General features: G+C 57.1%; 1 protein-coding gene across 8 annotated transcripts in view; it reads left to right on the top strand.

The window, feature by feature from the left end:
• The window catches only part of Anks1a (ankyrin repeat and sterile alpha motif domain containing 1A), a 154,979-nt gene that overhangs the window by 120,234 nt on the left and 9,210 nt on the right, over positions 1 to 25,535 (top strand). For all 8 annotated transcript variants that reach the window (XM_021630113.2, XM_021630096.2, XM_021630103.2 and 5 more), the window contains 6 exons: positions 9,197 to 9,263; positions 13,639 to 13,745; positions 22,829 to 22,927; positions 23,248 to 23,400; positions 23,480 to 23,587; positions 24,562 to 24,726. In XM_021630113.2, the coding sequence (XP_021485788.1) occupies positions 9,197 to 9,263; positions 13,639 to 13,745; positions 22,829 to 22,927; positions 23,248 to 23,400; positions 23,480 to 23,587; positions 24,562 to 24,726 (699 nt within the window). The remainder of the gene's footprint in view (positions 1 to 9,196; positions 9,264 to 13,638; positions 13,746 to 22,828; positions 22,928 to 23,247; positions 23,401 to 23,479; positions 23,588 to 24,561; positions 24,727 to 25,535) is intronic.

Here is a 25,535-nt window from a genome sequence, read left to right on the forward strand (position 1 = left end):
ACAGACAGTTGTGAGCTGCCATGTGGGTGCTGGGAATTGAACCCTGGTCCGTTTGGAAGAGCAGACAGTGCTCTTAACCACTGAGCCATCTCTCCAGCCCCCGTTTGGAATATTTAATTACATTTTCTTTTTCTCTTCCTCCCTGTGGGATGGGGTGGGGCTGGAGATAGCAGGTGTTAGACACTTAACTGTACTGCTGTGGTCGTAGCCCTGCATTTCCTTTATTTACTTACTTAAGGTTAGCAATGATCTCGCTATAGCCCAAGCTGGCCTCAGATCCTAAACCCTCCTGTTCACCCCCCAAGCCCTGAGGGGGTGGATGTGCCCCAAACCCCTGCCCTGGTTTCTTATTTTCACCCATGACTGTGAGCACCATTTACAGAGTCCCGGCTCTCTAGATGAGCACAGCCCTCACTGTGGGTGCTGCACAGAAAGCTGTGGCCGAGAGCCTTGCAGGGCCTGTCAGTGGCTGGTGGGGACGTGGTGTGACGTTAGCGAATCTGCAGGTCAGCGAGGCGAAGGTGGCCACGCACGTACAGGCTCACAGTGGCCAGGAGCTGCGCAGCAGACTCCAGCGCACTGTGGCTCATGACCCGCCCATCTCGTGGGCACCAAGTCTGTCAGGTGTGCAGCAGCCTGCCGTCCTCCCTCCACCCTGCTGGAGCTGTCCCGGAGCTCTTGCCAGCAAGCCCCTCCCTCTTGGGGGTGGAGGGATGTCCTGAGGGAGAAGCCCCCACCAGCTGTGTCCAGGAAGCAAGCTATTGTTCACAGGGCGTTGTGAACAGGTTCTGCCCTTCCCTCTGGTTTATCTCTAAAGGACCTGGCGTTTAACTTGTTTTTAGGTGGAATTCTGTTTATTTTTGAATGGGATGAATGTACATCACGGCAGCCTTTCTAAACGCAGTACACTGAATGGGGGGGGGGGAGGTTGGACAGCTCCCCTGGCACGTGCAGTTTCCGAAGACTACAGATGTTTCCCAGAGCAAGGAGGATAGCATCTGGTCAGGTAGGCTACAGAGCAGGAACCAGGTGAGGATTTCATTCCAGCCCATGTTTCGAAGGACTGGGCTAAGGAGCCCCTTAGGACTAACTTCCTGCTCCGGCCTGAGAAGGCCCAGGCCAAAGCTTCCCAAGACAAATGCAGACAGACCCACCTCTGAGGGAGGACCCACAGAACCTTGTCTTCTAGGGTGATGTCATTAGGGAATGGAGGAATTACACCAGAACACAAGCCTCATGCACACTGTTCGGAAAAGCACAGGCTGTTCTCAGGCTTAGAGAACAGTTTAGACTTTCCCAGCAGCCTTTGAGGAAACTGGAGTTCAGGGAAGGAAATAGCCGGGCATTCTGGCACATGCCCTAAATCCTGGCACTGGGCAAACTAAGAGGAGAATCTTGGTGACCCGGCTCGGGGGAACAGGAAAAGGGAAAAAGAGTCATCGTCCATAACAGTGACCCAGCACCTGAGGAATTTCCACACCTTTGGAAGTGTGTTAAAGCTCAGAGAAGTTGATGTTTTCTCCAAGATTCTGCCTATGAGTGGAGAGAACAGATTTTAAAATCAGGATTTTATCCTGAAGTCTGCTCTTCCCGCTCCTGCTCTTCTGCAGCCTTTAGTGATATCCATCTGCCATATCTGAAATTCTGCCCTGAGCTTTCACAGAGCACAGGCTAGTCCAGAATAAGCTGGACACTGGAAGTTAGTGGAAGAGGGCCGTGCCAGTGGTCACTCCCCTGGATCTGCTGGCAACCGACAGTGTGCAGGGCTGGAGCACAGCCTGCTGAAGCAGGGGAAGGCTAGCCCAGCAAGATTTTAGCAGGCCACACCTGCATCTTGCTCCTTCCATATGGCAGGAATGTTTACACTTTTTTGTTTTTGTTTTTCAAGAGAGTTTCTCTGTGTAGCCTTGGCTATCCTGAACTCACTTTGCAGACCAAGCTGTCTCTGCCTCTGCCGGGATTAGAGGTCTGTCCCTCTGTGCTCAGTTTTCGGGGGAGTGTTTGAGGCCCTGGGCCTGTTGACTTCAGGCCGTCAGGGATATATGGCTGTGCTCTGCTGGCTAGGTGTTCCTGTGTGCTGCCTTTTCTGTTCACGTCACTCCCGATGCAGGGATCAGCTCTGTTGGCATGTGGTGGGTGTGACCCACTTCCCAGGTTCTTCTTCTTCGAGAACTCCAGTAGTTGAGTTTTCAAACTACAGGGCCTGGAATTTGCCTGGTTCCAGAATGGAGACAACACAACCCAGCACAGAAGCTGTGAGGAGCCCTCAGCCTGAGCTGTGTGCAGTGGAGGATGGGAGGGGATACAGCTTCCCACACCTTTTTCTGTGTGGCCTCCTCTGGGCGTGGCTTTGGTTATGGCACGTTGAGCAGAAAAAAAGCAAACCTTTGTTAGGTATTTGATATTTTCTAAAAGATTGGCTCCTGAAACATTTTTTGCAGATTTTATTCCACAGAATTCTCTATTTGTACTAGTTTAAACTACAGAAACTTGAGTGATTAGGACAGAGAATGCTGGTGCCCAGGACTCAGGCTGGACTCTGTGGTTGCCATTTCACTGAGCCTGCTAAGCATCTTATCCTCTCCATCCATTTAGCAAGACATGTTATTTTTGGCGTGTCTCTGGGTAAGTTGCAGGCATAAGTACATTTCCTCCCTGGGCTTAAAAGGCTGTGTCATTAACTGGAGTTGAATACTTGTTTAGAGTTTGGCCGGGAAAGCGGGGGTGGTGATACATCCTCAAAGACGTGCTTAGATCGCAGATGTCATTGCATAAGCTTTGACAGACACCTACGTTGTATAATCCCAAATTCCATTAGGACACAGAAGATTACTGTGGCCCCAAAATGTTCTCTCCTGCCCTTGCCAGGCAGGTCCTACCCATCCCCACCAAGAGCCTCCCCAGGCACCTACTCCTCCGGCATTTTCTTTGGCAATTGTTTGCCTGATCTATTGCTTCATCTAAACATTTAGATGTTTCTCAGTGTAGGGTGTGCCCTTGTGTGTGAGCTGAAGGCTTTAGTAGGAAAATAAGGTTCGGGGTTGGTCAGCTTCCTTTCTCCAACTTCTTCCTGTGCAGTAGTAATTAGGGGTGGTACGCTGAGGAGGCCTCAGGGAGGTTGATGGATGCGATGGAGTACTGGCTCTTGGTTGTACGCGTGCTGTGATCTGACCACCTATACTACAAGCAGCTGTTTGCCTGTAGGCCTGAGGAGCAGGTGGACACCATACCCACCCCCATCAATGCCCCACCCCCTTACCCTGGCTTCAGCGCTAAGGGGCCAGGCCTGACTTGTTGCTGCTGCTTCTCCGGCCTCTCTTTAGTCACAGCACACACAGATCAGGACTGAGGAAGGCCTGGAGAGTGCAGGTGACACCAGGAGCAGGGTCCCCAGCCAGTGGGTGCCTGTGCCCCACCTCAGGCAGCGTGACTTGTCTTGTGTCCCTCCTACATGTGCCAAACACTTAAGCACAAACTGGACCAGCACCCAAAAAGGAAGTCCCATTAATCTTTTAGATAGTTGCCCCACTTTTCAAAGCCAATGCCTGGTACACAACCCAGAGTTATGTGGCGAGCAATAATAAAGTTAATTGGAATCTAGGTCTCCCAGCTTTTCTCTCTTCCAGCAGTTTCCTGGGACTTTGAGTCGAAGGCTGCTTTCAGAGGGGGCTGTCCAGACAGGAGGAGGCCACTTGGCAACAGTTACTTGACCCACGTGGCTCCCCCCATCATGCCCTGCCATAGCCACATATTTCCCGTATGCTTCCCTGGTACTGTGCCGGAAGCAACTTAGGGAATCAAAGGCCCCTTTGGCTTACAGTTGGAGGGTGCAGTCCGCCGCTGCAGGGCGAGCATGGTGGTGGCGGTCCCCACACCGCTCCAGTCAGGAGACAGAGACAGGCTCCTGCTCAGGCGCTTTTCTCCTTGTTCAGTCCAGCCCAGCCCGTGGGGTGTCTCCGGCCACATTCAGGGGTGTCTTTTCACTTAAACCTCTCTGAAAACATACTCACCGAAATGCCCAGAAGTGTGTCTGACGTGACTCCAAATCCAGTCAGACTGGCAGAGAACTTATCCATCACAAGCCTCCCCTGGGTGGGGAAGGACCCAGTTGGCGGCTGTGGGATTGGAGGCACTCGGAGGCTGCAGGAGCCGGCACCTGCAGTCCAAAGCCACAGCCCAAGCAGTAGAGGGACACGGCCGAGGCCTGGGCACGCTTGGCTTCCCTCTGCCAGGCTGCCCTCTATGTCTGGAGCATCACAGAGAGCGGGCTCTTGTCGGGCAGGACAAAGCACTTTGGAGGTGAAACAGCTGTTGTCCCTTGGCCGGGAAGAAAGGGCACATTAAGAAAAGGCAAGCAAAGAGGGAAAGGAAACTGGAGTGGGGGGATACCACAGCAAATATGGTATCGGTCTGCGTGCCCCCCTGTGATGAGACAAATTAAGCTGAGACTAACTGCTTTGAGGAGAATTGCCATTGTTCCTGGAGCTGCCTGTCTGGCCTGCCTGAGAAGAGCCCTCAGCCCACCAGCAGGTCTTCATTATTCCCCGCCACTGAGCACCCTCCCTCCACTACCTCTCCACGCCATCCTGGCCTCTTCTAAAAGCCCTTGACAAGATTAGAAAACCAGGGCAAATCATTTACTTCAATCCATCTTTGTCTTTCCTGGAGCTTTATGCAACTCAGTCTGCAAGGGGAATAAAAAAACAGTGTAGCCCTCGGCCAGTGACCCTTCTTCAGAGATAGAATCAAAGCCCACTTAAGGCTGAGCGTCTGTCTCTTCCGAGAGGCCATGGAGCAGATGCACAGAAACGCTCCTGATCTGGAGCGTCGCTGTCAGCATCTTCAGGGTGCACAAATGACAGGGCGGGGTGAGCCTCTGGCGAGCTGAAAGTCTGTTGTGGGTCCTCAACACCTCGCACCCCCAGAAACACTGTCAGGCCCTGCCCAGGAGCAGGCGAGGCTGCTGGAGCACTTAAGAATCTGCCAAGGAGTGGCACTTCAGAGTCCTCCCTGGGTGGGGGCCGCAGTGCCTGCTCCACCATGGGCTGAGGCTCTGCCAGGCTGGCGAAGAGTTGGGCAGGATGTAAAAGCAAGGGGAGGAACACCACAGAATCCAGACATACCCGGAAGCGCCACCATGGCCACCCTCTCTGCTTTCTCCTTTGTATGAGAGAGAGGCACGTTTTCAGTGTCCGGCCTGGTGAGAGCACCGAATAGCAGTTGTCACAGCTAATCCCCAGACATGAGCGTCACCAGGACACCGGGGTCAGATCTAAAGCCCTGACACTGGCCTTCCCCCTTGATGGATCTCAGCAGCACTCGGGCACACCATTCGAACTGCCAAAGCAGCGTGGCCAGACAGGTTTCTGAGTGAGTTTGTAAGTGCGGGGTAGAGGGGCAGAGGCTGCTGTCTCTGGCTCTGTAGGACAGCCCTGAGGACACAGGCACGCATCTGACCACTGGGGAATCCTAGGTTTGCAGGGCCAGCTCCCCAGGCAACAGGAAGGAGTGAGAGATGCCAGAAGTCAGCGCTGCAGCTCCAGAAACATCACCTGAAACAGGAGGAGGAAGGCAGCTCCCCTCTTCCCTATAGAGCCCCCGCTTCTAGGCACACACCGAAATGGTACCTGTTGTTTTGGTGGCGCCCTTCCAAATGGGAGCCTCTGGACACAGTGTTTTCTAAAAAGGAAGTTTCCCATAGTCCTAGAGCAGGAGTGCACTGGCCTCCAGGGTGCCCAGGGAACTGCCTGCACCTCGCACACTTCCTGGCACACGCAGCACTGCTCAGAACCCGGGGAGGTTTTCCATCCATTCCGCAGTGGCTAGGTGGGCCTACCTCCCGTGTGCAGCTGCAAGCATCCAGGATGCTGGGAGCTCTGAACAAACGTAACCAGTGTTTGTTGACATAGCCAGTGTTGTAGCCAGTGGTTGGGGAGCGTGTGTCACACAGCCCCGGTAGGGGAGCCATCTGAGCAGAAGCACCCTGAATACCGATGAAATGGATTGTTTCTGAGTTTTTGTTTTCCAAGCCAGGGTTTCTCTGTGTACCCGTGGCTGTCCTGAAACTCCCTATGTAGACCAGGCTGGCCTCGAATTCACTGTGATCTGCTGCCTCTGCCTCCCTGGGCCACAAGCTGGCAGAAGACTGGAATGTCCTTCGGGTCCTCTGCACACTGGACGCTTCAGCTTGACCTGGCTGAGGCAGCTGACAGAACAGTGAAATGTTTGGGCAAAGCCTCCTGGCAGTGTCCACCAGCATAGGTAGGCTGTGGAAATCCTGGCTTGTGCTGGCCTCCAGGCACATGTGGGTGGTTCTGGGCACCAGCAGCGCTCCTGTCAAATGGCCCTCTGGGGAATCTCAGGAATGCAGGCCCTTCTCCCCTGTGTAGGGAAAATCTCCCCACCTTGAGCACCTATCTCTTCCTACGGATATCTAGAAAGGGAAGAGGAAGGCAGGGGAGCAGGATTTATTGAGTACCAGCTCTCTGCCCCACTTTGAGGATCAGGAAACACAAGCTTTGAGAACTGGCCCTGAAGAATCCTGGGCTGGGCTGGCCTGGGCTAGGTCAGCCTGTCCAGGGAGAGAGGGCGTGGTCTGGAGGAGGCGGATTGCAGAGAAGCTTTAAGTCTGTGGAAAGACAGAAGTCACGAGTAGACAGTGTGAGTTGGTGAGCAGCATTTTCGGGCAGCCTGGGACAGAACTGGCTGCGGATGGGAGGAGGGACTCTGTGACCCTCTGCTGGCTCCGCCCCCCGCGTACGCGTGGGTGTACAGGTGGGTATACACGGGTAGGGGCAGCAGGCCTCGCTTGCAAACGTGGAGGACCTCACCTTCCACCTTCTTTAACCCAGGGTCTCTTGTTTGCCTCTGCAGCGAGGCTAGCTAGCTTTAGGGGTTCTCTTCCCTCTCCCTCCCATCTCACAGTCCATGCTCAGGCTGTAGACGCAGCTGCCACGTCGGTCTTCATGTGTGTTTGGGGGATCCTCACAGAAAGCCACACACCTGCATGGCAAGCACTACCCACTGAGCCACCTCCCCAGACCATGCTGCTAGCTCTGCCGTGTGGTGTGTGCCAGGCCCTCAGCAACCCATTCATGTGCTTGTAAATGTGTCTAAAGACACACATGGAGCAGAACCCGGTGCAGCCGAGTTCTGGCAGTGAGAGCACCCCCATAGATGCGCCAGGGGACCGTGAAGCACGAGGAGGGCACCGTTAGAACTTCTCCATGAACTGTGAAAAGGCCCGTAACGTGATTAGTGGGGAAAGCAGTATACGTGGAGTGTGTGGGGTGGCAGGGTGGGGCTCTGTGATTGCCTGTCTCTGAGGTGTGACCTGAGAGGCTGGGAGGACACGGAAGTGGGAGGCGGACATTTGGACACTGCTCTCGGAACACTCCTTTGCGGTGTCTGACTAGTAACATGTACGTAAAGAAGTATAGCCAGGGGCAGCGGCACGCTCAGGAGGCGGAGGCAGAGGCAGAGGCAGGCGGATCTCTGTGAGTTCGAGGCCAGCCCGGTCTACAGAGTCCAGGACAGGCAAGGCCACACACAGAAACCCTGTCTCAAAAGACAAAACAACAACAACCAAACAAAAAAAGTGTACTTCGAGGACCAGGCATCGTGATAGAGGCATTGTTAGGTAGAAGCAGGAGGGTGTCTGTGAATTCTAGGCCAGTCTGGTCTCTATAGTGAGTTCCAAGCCAGCCAAGGCTGCACAGTAAGATCCTGTCTCAGAAACAAACAACAAAAGAACCTAAGTCAAGATATTTTTTGAGTGGGTTGGAAGATGGTTCAACATTTAAGGGCACCTGCTGCGGGCAGAGGACCTTTGGTGTGATGGCCAGCACCCATGCAGTGGCTCATGACCATCCGTAACTCCAGTTCCAAGGGATGCTGTGCCCCCTGCTGGCCTCCACAGGCACCAGGTACATCTGTGGCACTTCGACATAATTGCAGCCAAAACACCATACACGTAAAAATACTTTTTGAGCTTCAAATTTAGGCTTTAGTAAGCTGGAGTCTTCGGTGGGCCCAGCTGACTCTGATTGAGCATCTACCACGAGCCGTGTCACACACCCAGCTGCTGTGCGGGCGTGGAAGATGTTAATCCATGCAGTCCTTCGTGGGAGGCACACTCACCCAGTCTCTACCTCAGAGGAGACAGGTCTTTCCTGCCTGTCTGGGTCACTCCTTGTCCTGCAGCACCTGAAATGAAGAGAGCTGAAGAGAGGGGTGACCGTTTCCTGCCAGGCGCTGCGCAGACTGGCCTGCAGTCCCCTCTCAAGCAGAGGCAGCCCTGCCCTGGCTGCTGCTGCTCTTGTGTCCCTGCGCACTGGCTGAGCTCTGCAGCTGAGCTGGCTTCGGGGAGAGCGGGGCACTTACCCCCTGCTCTTCTGGTGTCAGCTGCACGCCCCGTGTGCCAGCTGGAGGCCAGCTGGGAGTTGTTTTTCTGAGTGTCAGGCCCAGGCGCCTTACTTGCACTTAGGGGGAAAAGCATCCAAGCCCTGGTACAAAAGGTCCCTCTTTTCATGGCTTTGGAAGAAGCCGTGAATGAGCTCATTATCACTGCGGCCCAAGAAGGGGGACAGGCAGTCCCCGCCTGGCTGTCTAGACCTATCCCTGGCCACACATACTGGACCGAGGGGCAGATGGGGCAGCTTGGCTCCAGCCCACCGTCACCAAAGCCAGGTGCCGAGACAGGTGGTCCACGCCAGGGCCCAAGCTGAGGGCATGTGGATGCTTTGAGGCTAGCTGTCTCTGCTGTGGGCCAGAGGAAGGGCAATGCCGATGGCGCCCTCTTTCCACCCACTAAGCGCAAAGCTCCGCCTGCCCTCCCAGCTGCAAAGGGGTCTCCTCCCCCAGCTTCCAGGAGCTCCCTCTGTGCAGGTGGTCTACCTGCCCCCACCTTTCAGGGCCGGCAGTAGCGACCACCCCCCCAACCCCCGTCTGTACTGTGCTCACGGTCTGCCAAGCGTGGCTCCAGGCGCTTTTTGGATAACGCAGAGCAAAGCTGTCACTGCCCTCTCAGGGACCTAAGTTCTAAGGTGAGCAGTGACAGGTGTAGACCTTCTGGAGTCCTGCAGAGTGACTCCCCACCCCTTCCTGAGTTAGACCCAGGGAGGACAGCCAGGTGGCCCTGGCCTCGGGCTGGCAGTGCTGACCCCAAGCTGACCGCTCTCCTCTTCTTCTGTTTCAGATTGAGAAAATCATGAGCTCGATCGGAGAAGGGATTGACTTTTCTCAGGAACAGCACAAGCTCTCAGGTACTGTGCTAGGCCCCACCCCGGGGCCTCTCTGCCTCTGGCAGCCTTGGGTCCTCCTCTGTCCCAAGGCACTCACTGGTGGGAGAAGTGGACAGCCTAGGCCGCGTGCTGCTCTGGGCCTGTACTTTCAGGGAAATGCTACGTTTTGGAGGGAAGTCTGTGGGTTGAAGCTGAGGCTGCTCGTTAGGAAAGGGGTGTGCTGTTGAGTGGTCATCAGCCATTCATCGTGATTGTTCATCGGAGTGGCGCAGACTGGAGTCGCTTCCACACCGGCCCTCAGTTCCCAAGGTGGCTCCGGCACTGGCTGGCCGTGGAAATACGCCCCTTGTTTGCTTTGTTTACAGCAGGAGAGTGTGGGGCTATAGTGAGTGAAGTTGAGGCCTTCTGAAGCGGGGGTGGGTGGGGCGGGGGTGGGGGGAGTTCTAGTTCCCTAAGCCATCTGCCGATATTACCCAGATCAACCCTGTTTTGGTCAGTCTTCTCATCCAAGCCATTAGAGTGGTCTGCCTCGGTTTCCTTTTTTGTAAAATGGGCCATCGTGCCGGATTTCCTTCTTGGGAGTCATGGCCTTAAAGTGCCTCACGACCCCTGTAGAGTCCTGATTTCGGCCCCAGAACTATGGCGTCCAGGAGGAGGCCCAGCCTCCCTTCCTCATCAGTGTGCCCCCTCTCCCAGGGCAGGGTTCCACCTCCTTCCATGCTGGCCCAGCAGCCTCCCTTGTGGCCCTGCCAAGGCGCCTGATGGAGGAGGGTGCTGTGTGCAGCCTTGCTGAGCAGAGCCTGGCCTCTGGAGACACACTGCCCTGAGTTCAAGTCACAGTCCTAGATGCAGACTTCGGGGAAACTCATTTCATCACTGGGCGCCAGGCTCCCACCTGAGAGCACTCACAAATGAACAAGCTCCTGAGTGAAAGGAGGCCAGCACCTGCAGCAGCCACCCCACCCATTCCTGTCTGAAAACAGGGCACCTGCTCCTGCCTTGGCTCCCTCTGCATTCAGCCTTGCTTCCTGGCACCTCCTTCCCTGTGGCCCCGTTTCTGGGTCCTAGCTGTGGGTCTGAGCTCAGATCCATCCTTGTCAATCTTGGATGACTGCTGAGACCCCATAGCTCCCTCTCCAGACCACTGCTTCTGCTCTGCCTAGTGGCGGCTGCTCTGGTGCTCCTCTGGCCTGCACAGGTGTTTCCAAGAGTTGGGTCTTCCTAGAGAACCATGTGTTTGTGATAGACCCGTGCCACGTTCAAAGCGGGCACCGAGAGCTTTGAGCTTAGGGTGGCTACCTTCTGCTCTCCTGTACCGTGTCTTAGGATCAGGAGCCTAAGCCACCATCATATGCCAGGAGGCTGGAGTCAGCAGACCACTCCGTCTGGATCTAGTCAGCCCTCCTGGGGAGAGCCTTGCCCTCTCTCCCACCATGGGGTGGCAAGAGGCCTTCTCTACACTCTGGCTGTCCTGACCCCAGCACGTGGTCTTGTGTGCATGCTCACTTTGCTGAGCCACCTTCTACACCGTAGCTTAGGGACAACCAGGACAGCTAAGATGCGTGCCATGCCATGTAAGGAGGCCCAGGATAATGGGGACTGCACCACTGCCTGCTCGGAAGCCTGGACAGGCTGGCTAGGCCAGAGCAGAGTGCATTTTGAGTAGTCAGGGTTAGAGTGTACAGGGGTCAGCTGTCAGGGGGTCAAGGAGGAGGCTCAGCCCCCAGCAGCAGGTCCCAGGCCAGGCAGCAGCTGCTCGGAATGCCCAACTGTGCTCAGGGTTCTCTCCCGAAGGGCAGGACCGCAGCACTGGAGCTAGATCCCCAGATCCCCAGAAACAAGTCTCACAGCTGCTTCGTGCCTCTGCCAACCACCAGGCGTCCATCCCCCTGACCGCCCTGGAGCCTCTGAGCAGAGGCCTCTGTCGGAAGGCCCTCCTCTGCCTGCACTCCACCGTCCCTGTGGAGCAGCTGCTGAGGGTGGTCTCCTGGGGCCTGGGCTCTCAGGACACGATGCCCGTGTGTGACCTACCGAGACAGCAGGTGCCTCCGCAAGTTTACGGGTGATGTGTGGAGCCTGTGTGTCTGTGGCCTTTGCTGTCCCTCCCTGGCTGCACTTGCAGTTGGTCGGGTGTCCCTGGGCTGGCCGTTGCTGAGTGTCCTGCCCTCGGGCTCCGCTCCTCCCTGGGCCTGTGTTCTCATCTAAGGCACACCAGGGGCAGTCGCCGTGGTTTGCTGTCTCTGTGCTGGATCGGACAGTGCTTCCTGAAGTAGCAAGTGGGGGCACTGAGCTGTGGACTGTGTTGCCCCTTGGTTCCTTCCCCTGGCTGTTCTCTGAACTGCCAGCCCAAGTTACGGGCACGATTCATCTGTGCCCTCCAAGAGGTTTCCAGCCCCCGAGCTGGAGATGCTGCTGCCGGCCCCTTGGTGTCTGTCTGCGTCGCCTGCATCGCTCCCAGGAAACCTGCCCTCTTGCTCTGCCTCCCCCAGCAGCAGCAGCTTCTGTTCTAATGTCCGATCCCTGATGTATTTTCCTGAGCATGGAAGGGGGAAGGGTGGGAGGGGAGGAAGGGGAGGGCCAGACAGGAGAGTGAGCAAGGACTGTGGCGCTGGCAGCCGGCAGCCGGCAGCCAGCAGCGTGGAGCCACAGAGCCTTTAGACAAAGCATTCCGCTGCAGCTCCGTGAGCGCGCGCATCTACCGGCAGCAGGCTGGACCACAGCTGTCCAGCACTGGGATTACAAGCAGGAATGAATCAGCAGCCGGGCTACACGAGCTCATGAGCATTCAGGAGCCTGCTGCGTAGTTTCCTGGAGCCGACCTCCCATTCAAGGGCAAGTCTGGGAGCCCCCGGACCTGGCGTTTTGGAGCCCTGCTACAGCCTGCATCCAGAGACTCCCGGTCACCACCCACCATCTGTTCTGCGGGGGACAGGAGAGGACTGGAGGCTGCCACAGTTGGTCAGCAGGGTCCCTCGGACAAGCAAGTTGGCATTGCCCTGCCTTGAAGGGCAGAGCCCGCCAGTGACGGCAGGATGGCTTCCACCGTGTCACAGAAGACTCCCTGGGAGGTGATGCCCCTGTAGGGGATTTTTCTCTCTCCCGCCTTGCTCCTCTCTTCTCTTCCCCTTCCTTACCCTCCTCTTACCTGTTCTTGCTACAAGAACCAAGGAAGTAAGGTGGGCACCTGGCTGAGACCATTTGAGGGCCACCAGGAAGGACTGAACTTGTGTCCTCCCTGCTCTGCCACGGTCCTGCCCTGACCATAGAGCACGGCGAGCAGGCTCTCCTCCTGCCTGCGCCTCTGGAGAGACCGTGGAGCAGAGACCCTGGGAAGAAAGCTGTGCGTGCTGCTCGGCCGGAGCGCAGCACACCGTGAATAGGCAGGCTGCCGGCGCCTGACGGACAGGCGCTTCCTCTCTTCCTTCTGCTTGGCTTTTGTCTTCCTTGACCAAGAACTGAACAGCCCGACTGCTGTCCCCTCGGCAGGCAGGCAGGTCACAGGAACCACCTCTGAAGACAGGGAGAATGAACACCATGCTCCTGGAGGCCAACCCGGGCCAGGAAGGCAGCGCCTCGGTACAGGAGGCACCCCGCTGGCCAGCCACGCAGTCCAGTAGAAGACCATGCCACTGACCCAGCAGAGCCACACCTGAGCCCGGGCCTCATACTCCAGCCCATCTGCTCACTCAGCCCCCGGCTGTCCCGAGCCGGGAGCACAGACAGCCGGGGCCATGGTTTGCTTATTCCGGGACTGCTGGGGGAAAACAAGTAAAAGTCCCTTCTCTCCCCCTGCCGCGCCGTGTGCTGCTTGCGTTGCATGTGCTGGGTCCCTGTGAACAGCCGCCGCCGCTTCCTCCCCGGAGCCCTCTCTGTGTGCCCGTGCCCCCCAGCTGCATGAAGACGCGCCCTCACTCCTGACTGGCCTGTGCTGCACGGTCGCAGAACTAGCCCCTCCACAGCCCCGCAGCAGCTCCAGAAGCTGCATGGATCAGAGCAGCAGCCAGGCTGGCGGCCACTTACGAGCTCCAGTTGTCCCCCTCTAGGGCCCGTGGGGACAGGCTTCCTGCGATGCCTCTGTGTGGACGCTTGTGAGGAGTTGACCCGGAGACCACTGGGGGTTGGCTCCCCCGGCCCTGGGGCAAGACTGTGCATGTGCAGCCTCTGCCCGGCCCCGGACAGCTCATTCTGTGGGGTGTGAGGGCAGCAGCCGCCAGGCTGGCTCGTGCACGCTGCCGGCAGAGAAGTGGCGTGCCTGCTCTTGCTCTCTGTACATAGTCTGGCTACTCCATGGTAATGACTATGATGTGGCAGTGCCATCTGGCTTCCTCTGAGTGCCGCTGCTACCGCCTTAATGGGTTTTCCCTTTTCAAGCGTCTGCCGATTCCTCTCTCGTCAGGTTCTCGAACGCTGGAGCAGAGCGTCGGGGAGTGGCTGGAGTCCATCGGCCTGCAGCAGTATGAGAGCAAGTTGCTGCTGAATGGCTTTGATGATGTCCGCTTCCTGGTAAGTGCCTCAGGCCCTCTGCTGGCCAGCACTGGTGCTGCTTGCTGGACACTGGCCTCCCTCACGGACCTGGCCCAGGGGAGAGCCAGCCGAGGGACGTGGGTACCAGGAAGTAGCCGAGTGCCTGATGCCAACTTTGCAGGCACTCCTGGCCCCACTCCCTGTGCCACAGATACGGTTCAGGTGAGCACTCTCAGGAGGACCCCTGACCCGGAGCCTTGCCCCAGCCCTGCTCCTTAGACTGGACGCTGCTGCGCTGTATGCCATGGCATCCTGGCCAGCATGTGGAGCCAGTCCCCAGCAGCTCTGGTGGACAGGGCTGCCGGGTGCCCCTGGAGCACTCTGCGTCCCATGCCGGCTGGATGCCAGGAGTTCCCCGCTCTTTCAGAACTTTGCTGTTGTCATGGTAGCAAAGGTTCCTTCCTTCCCAAGTGTGATGGAGGCCAGGCCTTCTGTGTGCCTGGCCCCAGCTGGCAAGGGAATGGCCCAGTGTTGGTTTGCTTGCTTTTCTGAGGTTCATTCTGCACTCACAGAACATAGGGGTCAAAGGACAAATAAGAACCTCTGCTCTGCTCCCTGGGGAATAGGGGCTCAGCTTAGACCCTGGGCTTAGGAGCCAGTGGTCCCAGGCATCTGTCTCCTGGAAGCCTTGCCCATTGTGTCCTCGTGGGTCATTCCAGGCATGCTCAGGAGCAGGCCTGAGGTAGCACAGCAGCCACTGTTTCCCACGTGCCGGCAGTGGGATGCAGAGGTTAAGTGCTTTGCTCAGCGTCACACTGCTGATGATTGGCCAAATGAAAATGTACACAAGTTACAGGGCAAGAGGTCCTCCTCGGACCACTGTGTCACCCATTCTCTCATTTGGAGGTGGAGCAGAACCATTCATACGCTGCACATCTTGGTAAGCGAGCAAACCCCTCTGTCCTGCTCCTTCCAACTTCCGAGGCCTATCCCCTCCTCTTCTAAACCCTGGGGCGTTTCAAACTGTTCCCTTGAAGCAGAACTCTCTCACTTGTGCCCACTTGCCCTGCACCTCCTGTAAGAGGCCATATTTGTAGAGCTGGCACCGAGTCCCAGCCTACCCGCTGTCTCAGTGGGATGAGTAGGTTTGTTCTGAGGGCACAGGGTTTGCTGTCTTCAGGGGGGCCCTGCTTGTGGCTTCCAGGAAGACCCACAGGAGAGGGCCTTAACCAAGCCTTTGTGTCCCCGGGCAACTGCAACAAGCTGCCCTCTCTTGTCCAGGTTTGGGGCTGTTCTTTTTCAAATTTAAAAAATGTCTACAGTTTTAAAATAGCAGTTTGTTTTTCCCTTCTAAAAATTAAGCTATATTGGGTATGATCATGGTCCCTTGAGCCTTCTTTCTGACTCACCACGCTCTTTAGGAGCGGACCACGAACTAGGAAGGAGGTGGGTTCAGTCAGTGGGAAGGACGGGCAGCTCTGCTAAACATGGAAAGGGCTTGAGCAGCCTCAGCGCTCCCTGACCCTCCCTGCGGCCCAGACCAGAGAGCAGCCAGCTGACACTTTGGGGCAAGCATGGCCCTGAGCCAGATGCCCGTGTAACGAGCAGAGTCTACGAGAACGGTCCTCCAGCCTGGTGCCCTCAGCTTGCTTCCCCCAGGGCTTCTTTAGTCTGCCCTCAGAGGCGTGCACCAGAGGTGAGTGAGCACACCTGCCTTGAGTATGTTGCTTCAGGAGCCTGAGCGGCCAGCACAGCATCCTGGGCAGTGCATGTGAACCGCCAGGTGGGCTTAAGGCTGGTTTTTCCAGGGGGGGGGTTCCCGTTCCTGACACCCTCGCTCAGGGCGTGCGCCTGGTGCATCTGTGTGCTTCACAGTTCACAGTGTCTTCACGCAGACTGAGAATGTTCCCCCCCCCCGGCCCTGAGAGTCCCTGGAGACTCCACCAGATGCAGAGTAGCCCCAGGGAGCCCAGATCCAGATGTGTTGGGAACATCTGGACACATGTTCACAAAGTGCTGCTGTGGAGCTCTGCACGGCTGAGGTGCTTTACTGATGTTTTCAGTGATGGGACCCAGTGCCTGGGCTGCCTTCATGCTCCCGTTCACCCTGGGTCCTTCTGTGTGCTGCTCTCGGGTTCACCTGTGAGGCCACACAGAACACTCACGCTCCCTAGACACACACCTGAGGACTTCTGTGGCCACACAGATCCTTTGTTGCCTGGGCTCGGTGCTCTTAACCCTGACTGTCCCCACAGTAGCGTCATGATGGATCCGGGCAAGCAGACCTTGTACCCTGAAAGTCTTCCACACACTCTTGCCTACAGGCAGAAAGGAAGGGCGAAGCCAAGGCTCTGAGGGCTACCATGCTCCCCCTGTGCTAATGGGGCCTGATGGGGTGCCCAGCCCTAGCACCAGGAAACAGACATGGGTGTGGCTGCCTGCCAGCCAGCAGCCCCCACACTGACTCAAGCCGCGTGGTCCATTCATCTTCACCACAGACCATGTCCGCAGGAATGGGCTTTCTTGGGAGTAAGGAGCAAATGCATTTGGCCAACTCAGAAGGAGGGCTCTGGTGGCTGGCACACCTGTACCCCGCCAAGCATGCTGGGCCACTCTCTGACAGCCTCGTGGAAGAGCTGTGGCATAAATGATGGCGGCCCTGAGGCCAGAGGGCCGTGACAGATGTGGAAAGTCATATAGTGAAAGATCGCCTGATGTAGGGAAATGTTCATGTGGGGCTCTCGGGGAGGCACACAGGAATGCGTGACCCCCCGGCGCTCTGCGCACGGGAGGTGTGAGGAGTGCCGAGACATGGCCATGCTGATCTTGGTAGCTTCATCTTTATTTTGTGAGCGTGATGATTTTCTCTGTCTTCTGCCGTGAATAACAGTGAAGTCCGAACCACAAACCCAGTGTGTGTGTCGGAAGGGACCTGTGGTCCAGCTAAAGATACAAGTTCAGGAAGCAGGTGCATGATGGAGCAAGCATGTGCTAAGTAAGGCCTGAGTAGAGGCTCTAGATGCCACAGGAGCCACGCTTTACCGTGCTGTGCTGTACCCATGACCCAGAACAGTACCGCCCAGGATCACAGGTGGCGCGGTGGAGGGCCAGAGGGCTGAGCCGTTCCAGTAGGGGCACCAGCTCCAACCTTGGATCTGTGTTTACGAGTCAAAAGGAAAAGCAGGTTACAAGCAGAGGCTTTTGGCAGTAGGACAGGATGGTGGCTTGAGAACAGGACCTGCTTAACAAGAGGGTGAGCTGGACCTGCCCCTGGAGCCCTGCAAACCATGTGAGGGGGCGCCCTGATGTCTCTGAGCCCTGGGTTAAAGGGCCTTTGCCCTGTGAGTCCCTGGGCAGAAGGCCTGAGTCTAGGTACAGCGTGGCCTCCGGGGGTGGTGGAAGGCAGTCAGGGATGTGGGAAAGTGGCTCCAGGTTGGCTGATAGTGGATGGGATAGAAAGGAAGCTGCTGCTCGTGCTGCACGTGGGAGGCCTCCTGCTCCCCCATTGGTTTCTTTCTCCGCTGGGTGCCTGTCTGCCGCTGCAGTTGTTGGTCACAGAGAAGGCTGACAAGTGACTGGCTTTCAGTACAGCCAGGAGCCCCCAGCTTCCTCAGACAAAATCCCCAGCTCCTAAGGTGCCCTGTCCTATTCCCAGGCTTGTCCTCCTTCAGCCCCATAAGCCTCTGTTCAACCTGTGGGGTCCTGGACCTCCTGCTCCCTGATGGCCCCATCCTCCACACCCCTCCTGTTTACCTTTGTCTGTGGCTGGTCGGAGGACCACAGCCAACCTGAGCAGAGCTGCTGCCCGGACGCTGCAGCACCCAGCCTCCCTCCAGCCTCAGCGGCCTGTCTGCACAGCACTCTGTGAGCCAGCTGCCGGCTGGCATTCTCTGTCCCATTGACAGAGGGCCCAGAGCTGGGGGAGTGGTGGAACTGAGGCAGAGGTAGGAGGCTTCTCAGGGAAGCCTGTGTCCCGCCTTCTGGGCTGTGTCAGCCTTGTCTCTTGAAAGCTAAATTTCTTGGGCGCCTGAGGCACTGACAGTCCCTTGAGCTTGACCGCCTCAGGGTGCTCAGGCTTTGGGTTCCACCCATTCGTCCTCCAAAAGGCTGGTGAGGGAATTGCAGGGACGTCTTCTGCTCTGCAGCCTGGCCTGTGGCCCAAGGCTCATGTTGCCTGCATGGGGAGGCAGGTATGGTCACGGCGAAGTAGAAGGCGCGGGAGAAAAGCCAGTTCTGTTCAGTGGCAAAGAGCTAGGTGAGGACACCGTGCTCTCTGGGTCCTTCCCAGAAGCTTTGGGCGGGGAGATCTACCAGGGAGGACTTGTTTACCAGTGCCCTTCATGCCTCCGTGCATTCCCACAAGCTCTGGAGCGAGCACGCCGTTGTCACGGAAGCTGGAGAGCAGCGGTCACCTCGCGGGGCCAAGAGGCAGCAGGGAGGTGCAGGTCTCCCGCACAGCAGTGCCATCTGCAGGGCTAAGACACTTTTGCCATCCGGTGTCAGAAGACAAACGGCAAACCTATACTGTAAATACGTGGCCCAGGCTAGCCTTGAACTCCCGATCCTCCTACCTCTGTCAGGATTACAGGTGTGCATCTCTATGCCCAGCTTGTGTGAGGTAGGGTCTCCCAGCCTAGGCCGAGCTGGACTCACAGTATTCTACCTCAGCCTCCTGAGGGCTGGGTCACAGGTGCGAGCCACCACAACCAGCTTAAAGTTATTACTACACTGCATGGCCCCCATGTCTGTGTGTGACTCTGTGTGTATGTCTCTGTGTCCATTTGTGTGTGTGTGTGGCTGTGTGTATCTGTGTGTATCTCTGTTTGTGTGTGTGCACACCCACACACAAGTCAAAGAACAACTCCAGGAAGTTGGGTCTTCTCCATCTACCATATGGTCCCGGGAATTGAGTCAGCTGTCAGGCTTGCCAGCAAGCGTCTTTACTCTCAGATAGCCCGCCAGCCCTCGTTTTACTTTTGAAACAAATCGTCAGGCCTGGCGGTGCACTTCTTTAATTCCAGCCCTGTGGAGGCAGAAGCAGGTGGATCCAGGTCAGCCTGATCTACATAGCGTTCAGGCCGATCCCGAGACATAGTGAGATCCCATCTCAAAAACAGAACAAAACAAAATAACAGCAACAAAAATCAACTCAGAACAAGGTCCCCTGGGTTAAAACCAAAAACAAAGGAAAAGAAAAATGCTGGTGTCCACTCCCCAGGGGCTGGGTGAACAGGAGACCCTCACAATCGCTTTGTGCTCCCTTCACTTTGAGAATAGTCTGCACTAAACCTGTGTAGAAGGCAGGATTCCCGAGCACAACCACACCCAGAGACAGGCAGCGAGGAGAGGCGCTCCCTGCCCTGGTCTTGCTGTAGGGCTCTAGTGAATGCCGACACTCAGTTCTGGGGATCAGCAGCTTCACAGGTCAGCCCTCTGATGAGTGGGCTCTCAGCTCCCTCCTCCCTCCTTACGTAACCTGCTCCCGAGTCTCATCTGCAGTTGATCGTAGCCAAAAGGCTGGAAAGCAAAGTAGTTATTGCTCGTCCAGATTGCATCTCCTTCCCTTTGGTGTCTCTCCTGTCTGGAATATTCCTTCCCACAGATGTCACACCGAGAAGGCAGGGACAGCGGGGAGGCCACACTGTAGTCCAGGGCCTGGCGCTGGCTGCTGCCCATGCGGCAGCTGTCCCTCTTGCCATGTTCTTCTGGATTCAGGGAAATGGTGGAAGACAACCTTTCCTACCTGCTGTGTGCAGCTGAGAGCTCCCTGCCTCAGACGGGCTCCCTGGAGAGCTCAGGTCTTCCTCCATGCTCGCCAGGGGCAGTTTTCTTCCACTAAAGATTTTATTTATTATGTATACCATATTCTGTCTGCATGTACACCTGCACACCAGAAGAGGGCAGCAGATCTCCATGTGTTGCTGGGAATTGAACTCGGGACTTTTGGAAGAACAGGCAGTGCTCTTATCCTCTCAGCCTTCTCTCCAGCCCTCAAGGGCAGTCCTAGATGAGGTCTGCAGTCCCCACTGCCCCCCTCTCCTGCAGCCCCTGGTGTCACTGCCCCTCCCCAGGCCTCTCAGCCAGGCTGGCAGCTCAAGAACTAGTTCACACGGGCAGTGGCCCGGCCGCCTTGGTCTCCGAAACGTGTCTTTTACCCCTTTGTGAAGGCATGTGAGGCTTAGATGGGCTCTACACTAGGCCCCGCTGACATCAGAGCACAGAGGGCCGAGACCTGTGACATACATACTGGTGCTGTTTTCGGTGGCAGAGGCATCGTCATTCTCAGTCTAACTCTGGTTCCTCTGCCCAGCCCTTGCCCACTGTGGGCTCGCCTGAACCCACTCCCAGGAAGCTGACCATCGCCCTCACCTACGTCCCTCCTCCCGAGCTTACTGAAGTACCAGTTGTTACACTGTGTGTTTAGAGAATAAGAGAAGAAAGTGTGACTGTTAGCACAGCTAGTTCTAGGCAGCAGATTCAGCCATTGACCAAGAGTGTTTGGCATCCCAGCACAAACACAAAAACAGTGCGTGTAACAACTGGGGGTTAGGATTCGTGTACTGAGCCTCGTAAGTAATCTAGAAATACAAACCATAGGGGAGGAGGTTGCAGCATGAGTCAGGGCAGGGCCCTGATCCATGCCACCCGACTCCTGCAAGCTTGTCTTGCCGAGGTCCCAGCGAGAGGAAGGGATGCAGCAGGAGCCACTGTGGGATCTGTGTGTCTCTATCTCCCATCATACCCTTTCTCTGTTTGTATCCACTCTCTAAGGGCTTCACAGCTCCTGACCCTGGCCTGGGGTCTGATTAACAGAAAACCTGTCTGGTGTTGGAGCCGGGCATGTTGGCAGTGGCTGCTGGGCCATGCTTCTGAAGTTCATGTTAGTTCAGCCCAGGTCCTTCCTTGCTTGGGTGTCCGCACAGGGACAGTCGTCGGTGGCCACCTCTCCCTGCCTCGCCACCAGCAGGCTCTAGATCCAGCCTGAAGTGGGGTGAGTGTGGGCCTGTGCATGGTAGGCATGGGGCATTCTGCAGGCCAGGAGAAGCAGCCAAACCAAGCCACACAGCTCTCTCAGCCTAGTCCGGTGGTGTCCTCTGTAGGCTAACCTCACACCCAGGGGGCGAAGGTAGGGCCACCAGGTCGTGTTTAGGATGCATAGGCCCAAGCCAATTAACATGTCCAAGTGCAGCATGGGGCCGAAAACACCCACCTTTCCAGACAGAAGCCAGAACTGCAGACATAATTCCAGGATGGTGGGGAAAAACTGTTTGCTAAAGAAACAGCCAGCTTCTGCCTGGACGAGACAGACTGGTTTGAGGACACCACTGTATATAAAAGAAAAAATCAGCGCTTAAAGAATAACCGTCAAAGGGCTCCCATGCCTGACACACCAAGATGCCCTGAGAGAGCCGGGTGCTTTCAGGTGTGGAAAGGGCTTGGATAAAGCCAACAAGGGCATCGAGACAGCCGAGAGGGCAGCTGTCCAGAGCAACTGCTGAAATGGTGTGAGGGACCTAGAAGCTGGCCCCATGCTGTGTGTGTGGTGGGCAAGGGGTGTGTTCCGCAGCCAAGGAGAGATAGCTGAACTAGCCTGCACAGAGAAAAGTGTTTCCTCCCTGGAGAACACAGATGCCCAGCTGGGAAGGCCTGGGAGAGCGCTCCTGTAACCAGGAGGGTTTGTGTGCAAGGCATGCAGAACATGGCACGTCCATGCAGGAACTCCTACACAGACGCTGAAGCAGAACGAGAGGACATCAGCCTTCCCTGGGACCCAGAGCTCTAGTCTGCTGAGAATGGTGTCCCTGAAACAGCAGGCACGAGCTGGCTGTTGCTGCACAGCGCTGCTGAGAAAGATCCACAGGCCCTCTAAGCAAGTTGTCCTTTCTGCCGCTGCGGCCCAGCCGGCGTGACGCCTGGAGGTTCTGGTGGCACCATCTAGGTATAATCTGCATAGGTGACCTGGCCTGGCTAAGGGGAAGCAGTAAGAAGCCGTGTTGACAACGGTGTGCTCTGGGTGTCAAAGGTGAACAGGCTGGCCTGTGTATCACCTCCCCCAATGCCAACCTCCAGGAAATGACGGCAGTTGACTCAAGAAGAGATGCTGTGGCAGAGGGGGCAGGGAAACCCCTGGATTTCTCTTTACGCTTTACACTGAGAGCTGGGGTGTGGGTCATTGGGCAGTGTTCGCCTACCACGCCTAAGGCTCTGGCTTCAACCTCCGTGAAATCCCAGCACAGGGCTGCACACCTGTAACCCCTTCACAGGGAGGTGGAAGAAGAGCAGAGCTTAAGACGAGCTTTGACCACATAAAATCAGCTCTGCCGGACGTGGTGGCCTTCATTCCCTACCCTTGGCAGGCAGAGCGCTGTGGGTTCCAGGCCGGAACTACACAATGAGAAAAACCTGTCTGAAAAACAAAACAAAAACCACAGAAACTGCTCGTGGCTGTTAGAATAGGGCGTCCTCGCGGGCTGCAGGTGTGGAGCCACGCTGCTTGGTTCGAGAGCTAAGCTCTGCCGCTACACATGTAAGTTCTGCAAAATTCTGATGGCCAGGTGCCTCCATTGTCCCATCTGTGTGACCAGCGTTGACAGAAATTTGAACACCGTTGTGAGTGTGAGGTGGGGTAGCCCTTGGGGAGCAGGCATGTGGCTACCGCTGTCCCCCACCGTCCCTGTCAGGACTCGGTACCCAGCAGAACCGGCTGTGCCGCTTCCCCACCCTGGCTGCCCTGTCGGATAGTGGAGGTCGGTGAGAATGCTGAGTAAGGCTTAGCTGGACCCCTGCCTCCCCAGGGCACCTGCCTGTTGGCATTTGTCCACCCAAGCTTCACCACGGCGGCTGACTGAGGTGTCTGTAGGGAACGTAGAGCCTGCCCCCCGAGAAGATGCACAGGGCTGGCAGGGCAGCCCCCTCCTGGCCTAGGCAGCTCCACGTGCTCTGGGCATGGGCAGTGTGGGCAGGTTTGCCTACAGCTTACACTGGCCGCTGTCTAGGACGCGCCCGGCCTTCTGCCTTCACTTAGTGGCTGTGATGGAGGAAGTTTGGTACTGAGGCAGGCTGATCTGACGGACCTCAGGCTTCAGTGTAGGAAGAGTCTGATGTCTTCTTCTCTGTCTCAGGGGTCTAATGTGATGGAAGAGCAGGACCTGAGGGAGATTGGCATCAGTGACCCACAGCACCGGAGGAAGCTGCTCCAGGCTGCGCGCTCCCTGCCCAAGGTGACCACCCGGCCTGGGCCCAGGCCATGCCAGTCCATCTTTTCGGCCAGTGTCCCCTTGGTCCTTTGACCCAGAGCTCAGGAAGTGACTGCTTCATAGGCACAGACTATATTCTTGTCCCACAAGTCTATGGCCCCTTAGAATCAGAGAGAAGCACTCTGTCACCCTCTTCTCCGTCTTGCTCAGCCACTAGCCCCTCTTCCCAGACCCAGCAGCCTGTGCCTCCTAGACCAGCGATGGCCTGTGCTCAGGACAGCCCTCCATCCCCAGGTTCTCGTTCTGTGACTCAGAGGCACCATTTCTGCCTCCCCGTACCACAGGTGAAGGCTCTTGGCTATGACGGGCTCAGCCCGCCCTCGGTGGCCTCCTGGCTGGACTCTCTGGGCCTGCAGGACTACGTGCACTCCTTCCTGTCCAGCGGCTACAGCTCCATCGACACTGTGAAGAACCTCTGGGAGCTGGAGCTTGTCAACGTGAGCGTCACGGGAGAGGCCGGGGCGGGAGGCGCCGAGGCCCGCGCCCCCGCTGACCACCCCTCTGCCTCTCTGCCAGGTCCTGAAGGTTCACCTCCTGGGCCACCGCAAGCGCATCATCGCCTCCCTTGCAGACAGGCCCTATGAGGAGCCACCCCAGAAGCCCCCACGGTTCTCCCAGCTACGAGTGAGTTCAAAGGGCGGGGAGGGTCCGTGAGTGCACTTCGTGCGTTAGTCCTGGTAGCAGACAACAGTCCCTGCCCTCTCCCACCGGCCTCATGCACAGGAGAGTGGTTTCTGTCCTTCACGGAGCTGATGCCTCGTGTGTAGCCCAAGGTGGCTGCTAGTGAAGGACCACTTCCCCTGTGGAAGGGAGGTTAAGGGGTCCAGCCCCAGGCTGGGGCCACATCTAGGGCATAGACTCAGCTCTGTGCATAATCACTAAAGAGACCTTTCCAGGGCTCCAGTGTGTGTCTGAGACAGCACTGGGGAACCCTGGTCAGGCCAGACAGGCGCACCTGAGTGCCTGCCTCAGAGCTGTAAATCCCAGGACAGCAGCAGTTAGAGGCCTGCCGCTTTACAGGCCTCAGAGCCGGGGCTTCCTCAGACCAGCCAGTCCCTGACAGCCAGCCTACAGCTACTCCTTGGGAGCTCTTGAACTCTGTGGGCGACGTGTGCCTCTGTGCTGGGCAGCGGCCTCATGAGCCTGCGGCTTTTCACATGAGGAAGCTGAGGCAGGCCAGGGCTGGAATCACATACGGTACCTCAGCTCTCAGGGCCTTGGGGATCAGTTTTCTGCTTGGGGGAGCTGCTCTGAGGCTTCTGACAGGAGTTCCCTCTGCTTTGCTGATGGGGTGGTGTGTGGCGGAGTTTCACTTGTGAAGAGTGTGGGGTGGCCTCTGCCCTCCTGCCCATTCCTCTCTGCAGCACAGGCTTATGTGGCCTCTGCAGGACGGGCCGTGGGGCGGCTTGGCTTCTAGGAGGACTGCTTCCTCCTTGGACCAGGCAAGGCCGAGTCGCCTCATCCACACAGGCTTTTGGCTAGCATGCGACCTGTGTGCCGCCTCCTCACTGTTCACCCCTTAGCTCCTGCCTCTGCATGCCACCCAGGGCAGCCTGACACCACCAGCCTGGAAATTTCACCAGTCTCTTGCCCAACAGTGCCAGGATTTAATCTCCCAGACATCGTCCCCGCTGAGCCAGAACGATTCCTGTACAGGGCGGTCGGCGGACCTGCTGCTGCCCACGGCAGACACAGGCAGGAGGCGTCATGACAGCCTGCACGACCCGGGGGCAGCTTCTCGAGCAGAGCGCTTCAGAGCCCAGGTGAGCAGGAGGGTCAGAGCTTGCAGGGGCCAGCGGTGGGCCGCCGTCGGTGCCGGGGGTCAGCGGTGGGCCGCCATTGCTGTCGGGAGGCAGCTCTGCCTGCTCTCTTCACCCCTCACGCACGGCTAGGTGAGCCTAAGGCCTCCGGGAGCCTTGAGAGCAGCCACCTCCTCACGCCTCCACTTCCCTCCCTTTCGATCTGGAGTTGTCCTGTGGCATGGTCTTCTGGTCTAGCCCTGCAGGCCCTTGCTCATACCAACAGCCATCCCATTCCGTCACCTGTCTTGATCCCCAGAACTTCCTCTCTGCAGCTTTCTCAGCTCCTTGTCCTCTTGTCCCACCCGCCCCACAGAACCACAGGTCGCGCTGTGCCCTGCTGCTGTCCTCCACCTGTAGACCCAGCTGCTTTCACGCCTCACTGTGCCCCACCAGGACAATCCGCCTTGCATTCTGGGTTCATCCAGCATTTGCCCGTTTGTCCTCCTTCCTTGCCACGCTCTGGCTCTGCCCCTTGCTGCAGGTTGCCTTCTGAACCGCAGCCTGGCAGATGTCACTTCTCTTCTGAGAGAGTGATGCCTCACCCCCACTTGCTCTGACACCCCACACACATTCCAGGCCTCTAGGCCTCTTGTCCCCTCCTGTCCCCTCCTTCCCTCGGTACAGCCGTGAATTTTACAGGCCTGGAGAACAGTGTGCGGCCACTCAGTTCTCTGTGGAGACCACGCATAGTAGAAGCAGGAGCCTGTGGCACTTTCTGAGACTGTCTCCTACCTGAACTGTGATAGCCACCCACCACCCCAGCTGCTAGT

Source organism: Meriones unguiculatus, chromosome 16 (genome assembly GCF_030254825.1).
Source record: "Meriones unguiculatus strain TT.TT164.6M chromosome 16, Bangor_MerUng_6.1, whole genome shotgun sequence".
In the NCBI taxonomy this organism is placed as follows: domain Eukaryota; kingdom Metazoa; phylum Chordata; class Mammalia; order Rodentia; family Muridae; genus Meriones; species Meriones unguiculatus.